Genomic DNA, 17,899 nt, shown 5'->3' on the forward strand with positions numbered 1-17,899 from the left:
CTATTAGAATTTTCTTATTGCAGGCACAGTCTTCCTTGTCGTCTTGGATTAAGACCAGATGCACAAATGAACAAGTTTACATCTATATAGGCAAAGCCTTACACTGTTCCCTTACATCTGGACCACTCATCACTTGGACAAGTCAGATGGTACTAGAGTTTATAATCACAATCCACTCAGTAGGGTTGTCTCCAGCCAATTATGTTAAAGTGCTGACTGCCTTCTGCTTGATCTTGGTGTCCCAAGATAGATGGTCAGTAACATTTGGCACTGAGGGCAGGCATTCTATTCAAAATCCACTTGCACACTACACTGACAGAAAGTTCTGTGGTTTAGCGGTTATGAGACTATGCTCAAAATTGCTCCACATCAGTCACCGATGATTCTTCGCCCTCATTCAAGAAATGCTATTTATTAAAGATCTCGAAACAGAATGCCCCTTCTGGTAATTTCTTCCGCTGGAAGACTGAATGTAAAGCAGTACAGAATGCAGCAGTCTTGTTGCATATCCAGATTTTGTTTTGTGCTTATGTGCTTGGGTACGTACCTTTGGCACTAGGTAAGGAAGAACAACACGACTCTTTACTCCCATCACTTGCTTCATTCCGTCCAGAGCAAACTCTGACATTTCCTCATCATTCTGCAATGGATAGAATAGTCACTGATCCAACCAATGCATGCACACAACTTGTGTTTACATAGCACCTGTGACATAGTAAAATTTTCCAAGGTGCATCACAGCATTATTAAACAAAATGTGACACCAAGCCGCATAAGGGGTCATTAGGAAAAGCTTTGTCAAAAAGATAGGTTTTATGGAGTGCAAGAGAGGCAGAAAGGGAAAAAGGCCTGGGAAACCCAGCCAGCCAGCGATAAATCTGTAAAATAGGTTAAATGTGAAGCTCAGAGTCTCATTACAACATGTACATGGCCAACCCATCTGTACCCTGTCCCCTTGCCTTTAAAATGAGGGGGGGGGGGGTTGTTTGGATTCTGGTTTGAGATGCAAAATGTGAAAGGGAAAACTTGTCTGCGTTATAACCTCCCCTTCTCCAAATACTCACAAGCTGGTCCAACAGAAATGGTAGAATATCATCTAAGGCCTGGTATCCAATTGTTGAGTGAAGCTGCTCAAATGTCTTAGATGCAGCCTCTCGAACTTCTTCAAGGGGGTCACAGAGAGCCTTACGAACTGTGGGAACGAGAGACTCAGAGAAGACAAGCACCTAGGGACAGAGGCCAGAAAGAGTCTGAATCACCAACGTATTGCAGCATGATTTAAATAAGAAAATCAGAGCTAGGGTTACTAGGGCAAAACTCTCAGTAATAATGCCTTACTGCCTATCTTACTAAGTATATTTGAAATATTCCACAACTTCAACTCCATCTCTTGCCAATCTTTTGCTTGAAACTATACTGCTCTGCTGCATAATCTCTCTTCAATTTGCTCCTACTGCACCTATCTATTACTATAAACCATTTAAACTAGCCCTTCAGCAGCCCATTACACTTATTTGAAGCTATATTAGTTTTCTTTTCTACACCTTGAACATTTCCTATGTATTAAGCATTTACTCATCTACTTTCAGCAACAAAAACAACTTGTGCTTATATAGCTCCTTTAAATGTTGTAAAATGTCCCAAGGTGCTTCACAGGAATGACCAGACAAAAATTTGGTATTGAGCCACATAATGATGTTAAGACATATAACCAAAAGCTTGAACAAAGAGCTAGGATATCAGAAGCATCTTAAAGGAGAGGTAGTTGCGAGAAGTTTAGGGAGGGAATCCCAAAGTTTAAGACCTAGACAGCTGATGGCAGAGCCTCTAATGGTGGAGCGATTAAAATTGGGGGATGCATTAAAGGCCAGAATTAGTAGAGCATAAAGACATTAAAATCTCGTAGGGCTGGAGGAAGCCGTAGAGCTGGGAAGAGGTGAGGGTATTATGGAGAGAATTTTTAAAAAATGGATCAGAACTTTAAAATAAGGCATCGCCAATCCGGAGCCGATACAGGTCAGCGAGAACAGGGGTGATGGATGAATAGGACTTGGTGCGAGTTAGGATAAGGGAAAAGAATTTGGGTGAATTAAAGTTTATATAGGGTGCAAGATGGGAGAGCAGTCAAGAGAGCACTGAAATGGTCAAATATAAAGGTATCAAAGGCATGAATGGCAGTTTCACATCAGATAAGCTGAGGCAGGGCGAAATTGGGCAATGCTAAAGAGGTGGAAGTAGGCGGTTTAGGTGATGAAACAAATGTGTCGGAACCTTACCTCAGCATCAAATATGGCAGCAAACTTGCAAATATAAGGTAGACTGGTTCAGTCTCAGACAGAACAGGGACTGAAGACAATGGCTTCGGTCTTCCATCTTCCCAATATTTGGCTGGAAAAAATTTGTGCTCATCCAGTATAGAATACTGGACAAACAATGACAATTTTGAGATAGCGGAGAAGTCTAGAAGTGTGGTGGTGGAGTAGAGTTTGGTGTTGTCAGCATACTTGTGGAGCCTGGCACTATGTTTACGAATAATGTAGCTGAGGAACAGCCTGTAGATAAGGAATGGGAGGGGGTCCAAAGATAGATGCTTCGGGGACTTGAGGTAACTGTGGAGGCTGGAACAGTAGCCAACATTGATGATTCTCTGGCTATGACTGGATAGATAATGATGGAACCAGACAAGTGTAGTCTCACCCATTTGGATGGTAGAGGGTGTTGTGTTAACCCTGTCAAAGGCTGCAGACAGGTTGAGAAGAATGAGCGGGTATAGTTTACCACTGGGATTGAATCAGTGGCTAGGGAACCTAGCCACTGATTCAATCACTGTCACATCCCTAGACACCAGTCACGATGCACAATGTTTGTGGCTTTAACGTGGATTTTTTTGGAACTGTGGGAGGGGTGGAAATGGGATTAGGTGGATTCAAACATGGAGTTCTGGAAAGATGGGAACTGATTTGGGAGGCGACAATTAAGTTCAAGGACTTTAGAGAGGAAAGGGTGGTTGAGATGGGACAGTAGTTTGTAAGGGTCAAGGCTTAGCTTTTTTGAGGAGAAGGGTGTTGATGGCACATTTGAAAGGGAGGAGAAACAGTCAGCAATATCAGCTTACGTGGAGACCAGGAAGGGAAGTTCTATGATCAGCAGTTTGCTGGAGAAAGGATCAAGGGAGCAGGAAGTGGAATTCATGGACAAGTTGAGGAGAGGACATGAGAGAAACTGGAGAAAGATCCAAATTCAGGGCTAGGGCAGGAGGAATCTTAGAAGAAGTTTGACCTGGCATACTGAACACTTTTGGCAGAGGAGAGCAGGGCCCAGTAGTGTTCTATGTGGTTTCGCCAGATTGGATGATGAATGGTTAAACCAGTTGACACCATAAACATTCAAGTCTATGTAACAGAGATGAGGGGCATACTGGGGAAATGACCAGGGTGAGAGAGAGTAACGGTTTGATTGGGGACAAGGGTAAAGGTGTGGTGATGGTGTGATTGAGCTGAACACCTGATTATGTGCAAAAAAACTGCCCAGGAATATCCTACCTGCCTCAAAGTCTCTTTGTTACCTCCTTTTAGCTGTAGAGCTCTTGGATATGATAGCGACACCATGCATTTACACAAACTTAATACTATGTTGACTATGATGAGCTACTTACTGCATCTTTGCTGGTCGATTTCATGATCTCACTGAGACCAATACAGACTCCTTGTCTCTCGTCACTCTTCTCTGACTTTAGACCTGCTTCCAAGATTGGAATAATCTCTGGCAAAATCTTTTCTCCAAGCTTCCGCACAAGATCACCCAGCGTTCTTGCAGCAATCTACAGGATGAAGGCCAACCACACATCAGTACAAAATCCTTTTGAGCTTCAGGTTTGACAGAAAACTTGTATTTAAAAATAGAATGCAAGTTTCAGAATGATTAAGTGTATTTGTATAAACCACAAGTTACTGAGTAGTGCAAATGTCACCACCCCTAAACAACTAATCAATTCTTGGTTTGTCATGTGCTCTAGAGTAATCTGATGTGCCAACAATTTGTTCAATGTAGGGATGGAGCTCTGATCATCTCCAGTAGTCCAATCATCAAATTAGTTCTCTAATAGACTTTTATTAATCTTCATATTCTACACTCTCTGATTGTTTAGGTGCCAATATCATTCCATTCAATGCTTAGAAGCAGTCTCATAATTGAAATAGGTTTAAGACCATGCGCCATGGATATGCGAAAAGTTGCAAATAACAAGGAACAGATCAGAAACCATTTTATTAATAGGTACAAATCCTCAATTTAGAAAACATGCAACAGCATCTGAGATAAAGTCAGAAAATGCTGAAAATATTCAGCAGGTTTGGCAGCATTTATGGAGAGAGAAATAGAGTTAACATTTCAAGTCAATGACCTCCTTCAGAACTGGGAAAACTTACATAGCAGCTGAGGATAGTTTGTACGATGAGTTGGCTGACATAGCTGCAACATTAGCTATTTCACAATTTTAACAGTTTGCGTGTGAATTAAAGGGTTCTGCATGAGAGAACATAACATCATATTCAAACAACCTTTTACACAGATAGATCCAACTTCGTAGCACACAAGTGGACATACAGTATATGTGTTCGCCAATTGCTCACACTAGGACCAATGTCCTTTTCTATTTATGTAAATGGTTAATTTTAGAGTGCAATTATCTTCCTGAAAAGAGTAAAATCTGAAGGATTGGTTATCAACCTAATGTTGCTGCTGCACAAGAATACAACACTTTCTTGTGGTGATTCATTTGTGCACTTGCTCATGTTTGCTTGTTGCTTGGTGGCACATTGCATTTATCTTTTTATAAACCTTGCGTCAGTATGACATCTTCACCCAACATCTGTTATTATTCTGTGACATTTCTCATGCCAAAAACATAGCATGGATGCAAGCTGGAGGCTGTACTGACAGACTGAAGAATGCAGGAACCAGCCGTTATCTCCAGCTAGCATCAGTCAGTGGCACCATGTGGCAGTTCATTGTGGTTTTTCCAATTAGTTGTGGTCTTTTTCTTTTCAAAGCTCCCCTCCCTCCCACCAAATGCTTATTGCACTGCCTGGGTGGTAAGTTTCCTTCAGGTGCTTATCCAGATAAGAAAAAATTCCACTTCAGCTTCTTGGCTGATATAGAATTTTGAGGTATATGCTGTTCTGTTGTTTCTCCCTTGCTCCACTTCTGAGGGCAGGGAACTATTCAACAGGCACCCAAATTATTCACTTGTAAGCCTTGATATTGGGTATTGTGCTAAACTGTTTGATCGTGGGTATGAGGAGTGAGGATTTGGTGGCAGAACTTGGCCCTGCCCATTTCTGCTCTCACCCAATGAGTGTACACAAAGTACTTTCTGGCAGAAGCCAATGAGAATGGAGCAGGATCAGTAATCCTTGCCCAATTTCCCACTTAAAGGCTAACAATATCACCATGGTTGAAAAAGTTAACTCACCACAGAGCAAGAATTAAACTATACTGGACTTGACCACCCTGCAATTCAGGTATTCAGTGGATAAACTCACTAGGCTACAGTGGGAGCCTTGTCGTTCACGCATTTATGTAATTGTTTTTGATTTATCCTGTATGTCTTTTCGGATATTTACTGGAGAGCTAACACATTTGTTGTTCATTAAATCGTTTTGCTCGGCCAAACAGAGACTTAAGATACCTCTAAGTCACCACTATGAGCCTGAATGTCTATAATTCAGGCTTCAGATGGGCAGCACCATATCTAGATTGCCTGTATGAAGCTTCAGTCCCACTAGTCTCAAAAGAGCCCTGTGTACCTGCTCCCCTCCCAACAGTTAAATTTTAAACATTTGCACAGTGCACACACAATGACTGTAGTGTAAATACACCCTTAGTAATGCATCCTCTCTATTCTTTTATTGTTTAATTTATGTATACCAAGGTCCTGGCTGTTCGGCAATGATTCCCTGGATGGCCGAGATTTCACATTGCCCAATGAGCTCAACAGCAATTCTGAAAGCAAAGCGTTCAGTAATGTAGCTTCATGTTAACAAATCAGATAATTTCTGACAGTTTTCCATTTAGGCCAATTATCAAAACAAAAGCACATTTATTTGAAAGAGAAGCATTGGAAAGTTTAAGTCAAAGCTTGTTTCAGTTTTATCATGTGTGGAGTTCATGATTTGTGTTTCAATATTTGTATCAGAGTTGGATCAGTATTTTAAATCTGGTGTCATGTTAGGATTGATTCCTTCTATCCAGTTCATGTTTGTGCTCTGACTGGGTCACACGCAATGGGCATGGTAACAACAACAGAGTGTTATTAGTCATCTGTTTGTGTAAAATTGCTATTGAGGATACAGGTGGTTTGTTTGAATACAGCATGTGAAGGAATTGTTTTGATTCACTTGAATGATTTTTAAAGTTTACTACAACGTTATCACATGCAATGTCTGAGTTTTTCAGTGTCGTGGCTATTTTAAATTTTTTGTGTGTCAAAATGCTGCTCTCCAAGTTATATAAACTAAGTTCTCAAGAAAAGTGGATGTGGGGATTGTTTATACAAGTTATTGTGTAGAAAGAAAATAGGCAGGTTATCAGTCCTTACTTGAGGGTCAGTCCCTGAAAGAAAACAAAATAATGAGATAAGTTCTGTTGAAGAGTCATACGGACTCAAAACGTTAACTGTGTTCTTCTCTGCAGATGCTGCCAGACCTACTGAGTCTTTCCAGGTACTTTTATTTTTGTAATGAGATAAGTTAACCACTTTTACCAATACTCCTGTAGATCTCCATTCAGCACCAGCTTTACCCAACCCTCTGTGCACATGAACTCAAACTCACCGTCCTCTTGTCAGCACAGGTACTGGCCAAGAAACCCAGCAGAAGAGTGAAGAGCGTCGGCAGGATTTCCCGCAGTGTCCGTGGCGTGTTTGACACAACAATCTTCCAGACGTGTAGCGAGGCCTGACGCACCACCAGCTGGGTGTCAGAACGGCCCATGTAGAGACCAGCAAGCACACGATTCCGCCTCTCCAGACCAAGTGCACCAATGATAGCCTGAGAAAACAGATCATCAGATCAGATTCTATCACAACATTTAACACCCAAAGCATAAAATTAGAGCTTACAGCACAGCGATAGGCTATTCGGCTCAATCAGGTTGGTAATGTTTATGCTCCACATAAGCCTCCTCAAATCCCACCTTACCTAATGCCATCAGCATATCTTTCTATTCCTCCTCATATATTTATGTAGCTTCCCCTTAAATACATGTGTGTTACATGCCACAATTACTCCACCTGAGGGCAAGTTCCACATTCTCATCTCTCGCTGGGTTAAAACATTTCTCCTGAAATCTTTATTGGGTTGATTAGTGACCATCTTATAGTTATGGACCCTAGCTTTGGACTCCCACAAGCAGAAACATTTTCACTACACTGACCTTGTCAAATCATTTCATCTTGTAATATGCTCAGTGAGATCATGTCTTAGCCTTCTGTTAAAGAGAGCGCCAGCCTGTTCAATCTTCATAGGGTTAGGCTTGCTTCTTCATGGCATTGAAGGGACAGCCATACAAACCAAGTGAAAATATTGGCAACACATGAACAAGGTTGACAAGTCAACCTAGACAGTCAAGACACCCGATAGAAAGGACCTTAAGTCAGCCCATACCAAAAACATGACGTCCAGAACATGTTAAGTGGACCCAAACCAACAAACTGACATTGCAAGGAGTTTGTTTGAAAGGCTGGTTAAATAGAGGCTCACATCCCGAGTCATGTTAGTCTGTATTCCCTTCACATTCTTGGATAATGGGCCTTTGTCAGTCTGCATGCCCTATATAGCAGCTGTGCCAATTTTAGCACCTCACCTTATTGGACTGGGCAGTGCCAAAGTTGTCATCTTCTGAGGCAGTCTCTGTCGTCATCTTTCCAGTTACTCCTGAAACGTGGAAAAGCAAGTCTCCCAGCAACTGGACTGAACTGAACCTAAAATCCAAACCATAATAAATCATCTAATGTTATCTTGGTTTTGCCATTAAGCGCAATTCAGTTTTCACCCAAAAAAAAGCCCCTCATTTAAATTTGTTGGAGTAAAGCAGGAGTGGTGGAGACAGAGGAACACTGGGGCCAAACAAGTACATGGGCTTTCCCCAGTCTACACACAAACACCTCGTTTCACTACTATGCCTCATCTCTGTTAAAGAAAGCAGAGATAGCTGGTCCAATAAGGAAAAGAGAAATTGCACAAAATCTAAATCAGACATAACCAGGGGGCTGGAATAGATGGAATTTTGCACGTCTCAGATACAACACATTCAGTTATTGAAAAGGACGGCACTAAAGGTAGGAATTTTAACATGATCCCCTGTACCACAAATGAATTGTGGCAGTACAGTTCAGGTGCAAATCTTGAAGGCAATTTTGAATCCAACAGCCCTAAAGTCCTTGTGCTCTTAAGTGTGTCCTTCAGATGCAGCTGACCTCCAGGACTTTCACATGGAGTTGGGAGACAAAGTCAGACAAACCTTTGACTAGTTTTATTTAAGCAACAAAATTTTGCTAGTTTGGGCTTTTCATTAGCACTGCATGATTTGCACATTGCCTTTCTGCTGTTGGTACCAGAGCTTGAATCCAGTAGACTGCCGAGTCACTGTCCCCTCTCCTTGCTAAGTATAAGAATAGCAAGGGAAGTATGTCTGAGGCAATTTTAACCTATCAGTCATAACACAAGTTAAAGATAATGTTACTGCGCTGGGTTTAACAGGCTTTGCTCCAATGCAAGAATGCATCAGCATAACTGCAGAACTTCCAAAGTGCTGAGCCTAATGGCTTGATCTAAAGAAAATTTTAAGTCCCATTAGCTATACTGATCAGCACCCACCAAGCAAACAGTGCATTCATTGCACCGAGCACAAGAGCTCTGATCAATTTGCATCTGGGTGCAAAAGCTTTTCCTTGGTGTTAACAGGGAAACTCTGACTTCAGCACATCTGCACATCTAATAGGGGCCTGCAGCAGGAACCCATGGGAGCAATTTTTAAGGGACAATCTCAATTATTTGTCTCTTCCATTTGGATGATGAGTTAATTGCTTGTATTTATAAGGTGAATAAATAAAAAAGTCAGAAATTTGCAAATTTTTCCTTTCAATCTGTGAACTAAAGCAAGAATATCAGATGGCAAGTGTAATTCTACTTACAGATAGGGGGCTGGAATACAAAGTGGTGGAAGCTTCAATTGGTCAGACCTCATCTGCATTTAGAGCACTGTGTTCGATCTTGGGCACCACACCTCAAAATTTATACAGGCCTTAGATGGGGTGCCAGTGACACTGGGGCTTAAAGGGTTAAATTATGAGGGCAAGGTGCATAAACAGATTAGAGCTAGTCAGTCAGGAATTAAATCAGGAAGCACCTTTTCACACAAAGGGTAGCAGAAATCCAGAAAACTCCCCTCTAAAAGCATGTGGATTTTAGTCTTAAAATCTCCATTTGTCATAAGAGGGAGATAGATTTTTGTTTCATAAGGGCATCAAATGATATGGACCAAAGGTAGGTAAATCAAGTTGAGGTATACATCAGCCATGATTTAACTGAATGGTGGAGCTAAGTCAAGGGGCTGAATGGCCACCTCCTGTTCCTAAGTTTCCAAGAAACATGGTTACGTCTTTTGAAAGCCAATGCCAATATTAAATGGAAATGTATAGGGCTTCCTCTTTCTACATTTGTAGGGTTTTCAATGTAAAATCGCTCACCCTTAAATCGTGCTGTGGAAGTCACGTGCAAGAATCATGGTCACCGTTCTCCAGAGGTATTTCCATTTTCAAAATTTACAGCCAAACATATACTACTTTTTTTTGAGAGAGCATGATCCAATAGTTAATAGTCACAATTAAATACAAGTGTTCGTCTCACAGCAAGTGCAATGTTCTTGGTACCTGATCCTCCAGTTATCATCAAACAATCCCTGCTCTAATTCTGGGAGCAGAAGCGCTATGGCAGTCTCTGCATACATGCTTATAATTCGCTGTCCAGCACGCAGGGCAGTGTCACGAACAAATTCATTCTCATCCGCCAAAGCCTACACAAAGAAAATTCATATTATTTAATAGCCAGCTATGCATCCTATGCTACAAGAATTTACTATTACTTACTGCCTTGCTGATATATTCATGCCCTAGTCCCTTCCTGACACTTTACCTTGAAGTAACCACATTGGCTTCTACTTTTTGCGAACACCCAACAGATTATCCTACGGTGTAGAACTGCTGGGGAGAAGATAATATGTGACCTCTTGTGCACAGAGTACAGAGCTGCCGTCCTGTACAGAAAAGGCAGGCTTTCATTTGTATTGCATCTTACCTTGCCCCACAGACATTGCCAAATGTTTCATAAGGAGTTCCACTGAAATGCAGAGACTCTTGCAAATATAGCAGTGACTTTGCACACAGTAAACTCCAACAGGGAGTGATGAGACAAATGCCCACTTAATCTGTTGATTAAGGGAGTGATGCTGGGCAGACCAATGGTATCACTCCCTTTTATCCTTTAAATATGCACCTGACCACAAGTATGGAGAGACAGGGTCACAGCTGAGCTCTTAGCTGCAAACATCTACATGATTGATTCAGTATTGGACTGAAGAATCAGTAGAGAATTTGTTTTTTTTTTACTCATTCATGGGATGTGGCTGTCTCTGGCTAGGCCACCATTTATTGCCAATCCCTAATTGTCCTTAAGGTGGTAGTGCCTTGAATTGCCTTCGTGAACCACTGCAGGGATTGTGAAGCTGTCGGTGGCACCTGTGCCATGAAAAAAGGAAATGTCAGGAGTGAAGTTTGACCTACACCCTTAAAAAGGGCTCAGAATTCACCAGGCCTCTGCAAGGCAAGGAATCACACTTCCTGAAGTCTGGCACCTTAGGCCACTCGGCCATCCGGGTATAGGTGCATCCACAGTACTGTTAGGGAGTGAGTTCCAGGATTTTGACCCAGTGACAGTGAAGGAACAGTGATATATTTCCAATTCAGGATGGTAAATGGCTTGGAGAGAAACTTCCAGGTGGTGGTGTTCCCATCTATCTGCTGTCCTTGTCCTTCTAGATCGTAACGGTCATAGGTTGGAAGACGCTGCCTAAGGAGCCCTGGTGAGTTCCTGCAGTTCATCTTGTATATGTACTGGTACACACTGCTGCTAATGCGCCAGTGAGGGAGGGAATGAATGTTTGTGGATGGGGTGCCAACCAATGTGCTGCTTTGTCCTGGATGATATCAAGCTTCTTTAGTGTTGTCGGGAGCTGCACTCATCCAGGCAAGTGGAGAGTATTCCATCACACTGCTGAGTTGTGCCTTGTCGATGGTGGACAGGGTTTGGGGAGTCAGGAGGTGATTTACTCACCACAGGATTCTTAGTCTCTGACCTGCTCTTGTAGCCACAGTATTTATATGGCTAGTCCAGTTCAGTTTCTGGTCAATGGTAAACCCCAGGATGTTGATAGTGGGGGGGGTTCAGCAATGTTAATGCCATTGAATGATAAGGGGCGGTGGTTAGATTCTCTCATGTTGGAGATGGTCATTGCCTGGCACTTGTGTGGTGCGAATGTTGTATGCCATGCGTCAGCCCAAGCCTGGATATTGTCCAGGTGTTGCTGCATTTGGACATGGACTGCTTCAGTATCTGAGGAGTTGCAAATGGGACTGAACATTGTGCAATCGTCAGTGAACATCTCCACTCCATTGATGAAGCAGCTGAAGATGGTTGAGCTCAGGACACTACCCTGAGGAACTCCTAAAGTGATGTCCTGATCATGGAACGAAGCTGCAGTGGATGGGTGGGGTAGGGGGGGGTGTGTGCCTTTACCCACCGCTTTGATTTAGGTGAGCATGTTAGCAGCCAAACCAAGTCACCACTGAGCAACGATATAGGAGAGCTGCTCCTTCCATGTGCATTGATGACATGCTTTTGACCGGTTAGCTTTGCGGTTTCAGAATTTGATGCTGGTAATTAGCTTATTCAAGTCTTAGTCCTGAATATTAACAGTGGCAGCTGACAGGGGTGTGGGGTGGGGGGGGTGGGGGAAGTGGGTGTTAGAGCTTCAGACAGGAAGTTTGAAAATTCCTCACATCCTCTGAAGTTTTGATTTCAGAGTGTGTCTTTTGTCCTTGAAGTGCCCCACCTGGAAGTCAGCCATGGTGAGGTTTGGATTCTAGTAGGGTGGGGAGCACTCTGGAGCAGGCAAGTCCAATCCTCAAAACTGGTGTTTGCTTTGGCAGGTGGGCAGATAAAGGTTTGAGGGGGCCTGGGGAGAGGGAAGCACTGCTGCCCCACCAGCAGTGCTATTAATGCACTTATTTTCTTCCCAAAGCTCTCCTCACCTCTCTTCGGCATGGGTCAATTCCTGCTAGAGTGAGAAACCTTCTTTTGTTAGAAGTGCAGCTTAAAATGTGAAGATAATTATCTTTTGGAGTTACCCAAGGAGGGCAAAAAAACAACTGAAGAGTGAATTTTAACATTCAAAATTGGTGGGTTGGGGATAGATCAGATGGTAACATATTTAAAATCTGAACCCTGCAAAGCAAGTTTAACATCTTACTCATCCCCAACCTACTGGTTTTTGGATGTTAAAATTCACTCCTTGGGTAACTACAAAAGATAATTTTCGTCACATTCTAAGCTTCGCTTGTAACAAAAGATGTTGAGTGGCTGCTCACCTTAGCTGCAATTAATCTATGCTGCCTATGCAACAAAGAAAGGCAAGTTTATGGATTAAAAGTTCAAGTTACTTAAACCACAACATTCATGGATCAAGACAAGTGACATTAATAAGGAACACCCAATCGCATTGTGAACTTATAAAGAACTGCATTGGCAAAAAAAGGCAATTCTCCCTCAATAATAGTTTTAATCGAAGCATGGAACTTTCCAGTTAAAATGTAGCAACATGCTCACTATATTTCCAAGGAAGCTAATTATTTCCACATGCTCATTCTCAGATGATGGGACGAGTGGGCTGGATGGGCAATCATTACCCCTCATCAGCTGCTATGTGGGCAGGGGATATTAAAAGTGATCATTATCCACACTTAGCGAAAAACCAATAGACAGCATTAGCTCCCCCCGCCCCCTCAAAATTATTGATTTGTATGTCAAAAAATTCTAGGACCAAGAGCAATAAGCAATTCAGTTACTTTATCTCTTTCTCCCAATGTAAACCAATGCAGCCCCCACCACATAAAGCACGCTCATATGTGCGAATGAGATTGCCCACTATATGTGGCAGATGGTAAAACCATCTTAATGAATCTGCCCAACTCTCAATTTTCCAAGTGCCTCCCATAGTTAAGTGCAACCAGCTGATTGAAGCTGCTTAAAGATCAGACTTTGCTTGTAAACAGCTTTTAGATCTGTAAGTACCATCCTGCGCAAAATAACTGGCATGCTCAATAAGTTTTAAGCACTGCCTATGGTGAAGGACAAGTGCAGACAGTGCAACTGGTGGCAACTGTTTCATCGATTTAAAGGTGGTCCTTTACCTTCAGAATGCAAGGTATGATGGCTCCAACATATGCTGTAAATTTGTTTCCAAAGGTCACAGGCAGGTAGATGAACATCATCATATAGCCATCGCGGACATGTGGGGCAATTTCCACCTTGCTGGCCGTGGCCACAATATCTGGCATGAGTTTTTCCAGCTTTTCAACTCCAAGTCCAGCCATTACTTCAGCCAAACCTGAAACACGAGGAGAAAGGATTAAAAACTAGATTGCTTTGCCTTTGACAGAACAATGGAGTTTTGCGCAGTGTTACCATCTGGGTTAGAATTGCATCTATAGCTCCAATGACAAGTCATGTTAAAAATAGTATGAAAGTTCACCAATTGTGTTGACAGTTGAATATTAAATGTCATACCTTTGGTGATCTTCCTTAGTCAATGTCCCATAGTTCAACTTTTACATGACTGCACATCAAAACGGAACACTGTTCTTTAGTAACCAGAGATGAATACACCTGAATGTAAGACGTAGTTCTGATATTGCACCCTCCATTTTTTCCTCACTGAAACTTATAACATTCTTGGAGGGCTTGACAGGGTAGATAGTGAGAGGGTGCTTCCCCTGGCTGTTGTGTCTAGAACTACGGGGCAGAGTCACAGGATAAAGAGTCAGCCATTTAGAGATTCCTTCACTCAGCGGGTTGTGAATCTTTTAAATATTCTACCCAAGGCTGCAGCTGCTTGGTCCATGGGAATATTCAAGGCTGAGATCAACAGATTTTTGGACTTTTGGGGAATCAAGGAATATGGGTATTGGACAGCAATGTGGAATTGAGGTCAAAGATGAGCCATGACCTTAATAAATGGTGGAACAGGCTCATGGGAGCTGAACATCCTATTTCTTATGTTACGTTCTTAAGGAAGCTCTTGAATTGTCAACCCTAAAGACCTCCCTGTGTGGGAATGCATGCTTGGATGACAATGCTCTGACATCAGCTGGAAATTGTGAGATCCCAGACAACCTGAATCTTCTCCATGAATTGTTTTGAGTCAAGAACTGTTTAGCAAAGCCATTAGTTCATGCATAAAAATATAACAGATCAAATGTGCAGGATGAAGAAGTCTACATAATCTGTGCTCTTCGAGAGAAGTCATAAAATGGTGCTGGTCTTGGGAGAGGATCCAGATAATTACCTTGAAGTGAAGTGCTGGTCTCATTTAACGTCAAGAACAAATGAATGGAGAAGAGCTGACTACTGTCAGCACAGACTTTGATTACTTGACAAAACAAACCAGACTGAAGCACAAATGTTAAAGAACACTGACCAACTTTTCAAATAAAAGATATGGCACTTAGTGACAAAAAGCAGGATTGATGCAAGTCTGAGTCAAATTCTCTACCTAATTGGAGTCACTTTTCATGAGGAGGACTCAACAGAAAGCTACAAAGGGGGCAGTTTTTGAGAGAGAAAGAATAGTGAAAATCTGAGGGAAACAGCAAGTGTTCGAAGTCAATTTCAGGGGGAATGTGGCAAGGGACTCTGGGTCACAGGCACCAGAACAGGCAGAACAAACCATTCTATTCTGTAAAAGAAACTGCTCAAAGTATTTCACTGAAAAAAAAATTCAGCTTTTTTAAAACAAAGCCCTTATGGTACTGAACACAATATTAAGTGTGCAAAACAAAATAGTAGCAATCAACCGTTTTTGTCTGTTGTTGACATTGCCTTTACCTGCCCATATGGGTTAGATGAACGAAGAGTTTAGTGTGCATGGTGTCTAGTTAATCAGCTATTATAGGAATACTTGCTCTTTCTGAAGTTTTAGCCTCCTCACCTTGTGCAGCACCAGATCGATCAACCGAGCTCTGCTCTGAAGCCAGCATCTCCATAAGCCAAGGCAGCAGGTCATCAAAGCATGACTCGCCCATTCCCTTCACCATCGCTCCCAGGGCCTTTGCTGACACTGTACGAACCTGGCGTATGAGAAAACTCCATGAACATGATTGCGCACAAAAGCAAAACTTTCAAGTTTTTGTGCCTGACCCAACAAGCATAGAGTTCAGGCATTGAAGATAACTTGCAGGTTCGGTAATGGCAACCTAATACGGTATAGTGCAGTTTAACATCAGGAGAGTCTGGGTAAGCTCGATAGAGTGGCTCCAACAATGCTAGCTCAGGAACTGAACCATAGAATGACGGTTTCAATATGGTGCAGGATGTTAGCCGCCAACCAAGACTGGTCAAATCCCCAATAATTAATGTTTCTATTTGTCAAGTACTTGCAGCACAGTGAATACAATTTGTTTAACAGGCAGTTTGAAATTGGTTCCAGGTACCAAAGCCATGTTAACAGGAAACAGATTCTTACCTCTGGAACAGGATCTAGCAGAGATAGCTTCAATCCAGGCATCACACTGGGCAGGTATGGTGCAAGATCCTGGAAATATACCAATGAAAAGTAGTCAACCATTCTGGTTTGGTCACAAAACTCATTTTACTTATCTGTTAACATTGCACCTAACACTGACTAACCCATCACAGCTCAGGGTAACCACATGCCTTGCATTGTTTTGGGCTAACAGATGTAGACCCACATCGTACCTCCATGTAAAAAGTAATAATCTCATCAGCCACCGGTGCAGTAATTAAATGGGATAAAACCCTTTACAGTTATACAGGAAGGGATAAAGTATGACATGTTCATCACCTGCAATATCACAAGCATTACCTTCTGGTCTGTAAGGGAATACATATTCCCAATGATTTGAGCAGCCATCTTACGGGTATCTGTGGATCGATCCTGGAATGCACGCTGTACTATTGGCATGATCAGGGCCAGAGATGGAGCATCAATAAAGTGGACAAACTTGGTATCGAGCAAAGTCTGAAGACACAGCTGTGTCCTCCTGGACGGGTCCGTCAGGGCATCCAGCAAGACAGGTGTGATCGCTGAACAAATAAGTTAATACATTGCCTCTATTAAACATTAATGAAGAAAATTGAATTAAAATAATCTTAATCTATTTCATTATCACTAGCACAGGAAATGTCAGGCACAAATGTCTATATTTTGGGGCAGGAGTCACTCAGGTCTGAGACATACATGGAAATCCATCACTATGTTTAACAATAAATGCTTAAAATGCTCAACAGGTCTGGCAGCATTTGTGGAGAGAAAAACAGTTAACATTTCAGGTCTGTGATCTTTCACAAGACCTGATGAGAGGTCACTTTCCTGAATTATAAACTCTCTTTCTCTCCCCACAGATGCTGCCAGACCTGCTGAGTGTTTCCAGCATTTCAGTTTTTATTTTATAATTCCAGCATCTGCAGTATTTTGCTTTTGTACCATGTTTAACAATCTCCACAAGCAAGTTTATATCTAACTGCAGGTGGTTATCCATGTGCAACATGGATTTAACACTCTTTGGCTCTAAGGGACACATCCACCTACCCAGCTCCATAATGTTCAAGTGCAGTTGGCAGAGCCAAAAACTAGGGACCAGATGGGCTTACCCCATTTAATGACACATTCACTTGCAGCAATCTGAGTGGACCAATCTTAGATCCGTTCACTGTTCTATCTCATCGGGGTCAGAGAGCTGCACTGTCAGAGGTGCCATCATTTGGATCAGACATTAAACCAAAGTCTTGGCCGGCAGCTAGTTAGATATAAAAAATCCTAAGGTACTATCTCAAAGAAGAGCAGGGAGCTCTCGGTGTGTCCTGGTCAAGATTGATCTCTCAAAAAAAAAATCACCAGAACAGATTATGTGGCTATTTATTCATTTGCTATAAGCTTAGTTTTAGGAAATGAAGCTGAGCAGGTGGAGGGGTATCAGTGGGAGAGTCTTTTTGGTGGTAGCTATCATAATTAAGGTAGATTTCACATGCTTATGGAAAAGGACAAAAGATGGACTACAAGTAAAAATTCTGAATTGGAGAAGGTCAATTTTACTGAGCTGAGATGTATTTAATAGGAGTGGACTAGAAACAGCTACTTGAAGGCAAATCAATGTTAAGAGCAGTAGGTGAGCATTCGTGGAGGCTGAGGGTTCAGAGCACAAAGAAAAAGGGTGGGACTCCCAAACCTCGACTCTCCTGGATGTCAAGGAGCATTCAGAGGAGGATAAGGCAAAAAGGAGAAGTTACATAATAGATCGAGAATTCAATACTGCAAAAGCCTGGTGGAATATAGCAAGTGAAGGAGTGAAATTAAAAAGGAAATTAGGAAAGCAAAAAGACATGAAAAATATTGGCAAGGAAAACCCAAAGATGTCTTATGAATATATAAAGAGCAAGAGGATAACGAAGGAAAGAGTAGGGTCCATTAAAGACAAAAAGGTGGATACTTCGACAGTTCTTAATGAATACTTGTGTCTGTCTTTACAAAAGGGGAACAATGCAAACAT

The 17,899-nt window shown here is 42.0% G+C and overlaps 1 protein-coding gene across 1 annotated transcript in view; it reads right to left on the minus strand.

Annotated features, from left to right (window-relative positions):
- Positions 1-17,899, minus strand: part of gcn1 (GCN1 activator of EIF2AK4) — a 119,971-nt gene that overhangs the window by 22,081 nt on the left and 79,991 nt on the right. Inside the window, exons 38-47 of the mRNA XM_041202634.1 lie at positions 16,216-16,436; positions 15,856-15,924; positions 15,322-15,460; positions 13,526-13,722; positions 9,932-10,074; positions 7,864-7,981; positions 6,834-7,049; positions 3,656-3,820; positions 1,065-1,226; positions 548-640 (exon numbers count right to left, since the gene is read on the minus strand). Coding sequence (XP_041058568.1) covers positions 548-640; positions 1,065-1,226; positions 3,656-3,820; positions 6,834-7,049; positions 7,864-7,981; positions 9,932-10,074; positions 13,526-13,722; positions 15,322-15,460; positions 15,856-15,924; positions 16,216-16,436 — 1,523 coding nt within the window. The remainder of the gene's footprint in view (positions 1-547; positions 641-1,064; positions 1,227-3,655; positions 3,821-6,833; positions 7,050-7,863; positions 7,982-9,931; positions 10,075-13,525; positions 13,723-15,321; positions 15,461-15,855; positions 15,925-16,215; positions 16,437-17,899) is intronic.

This window comes from Carcharodon carcharias, chromosome 13 (assembly GCF_017639515.1).
Source record: "Carcharodon carcharias isolate sCarCar2 chromosome 13, sCarCar2.pri, whole genome shotgun sequence".
NCBI lineage: Eukaryota > Metazoa > Chordata > Chondrichthyes > Lamniformes > Lamnidae > Carcharodon > Carcharodon carcharias.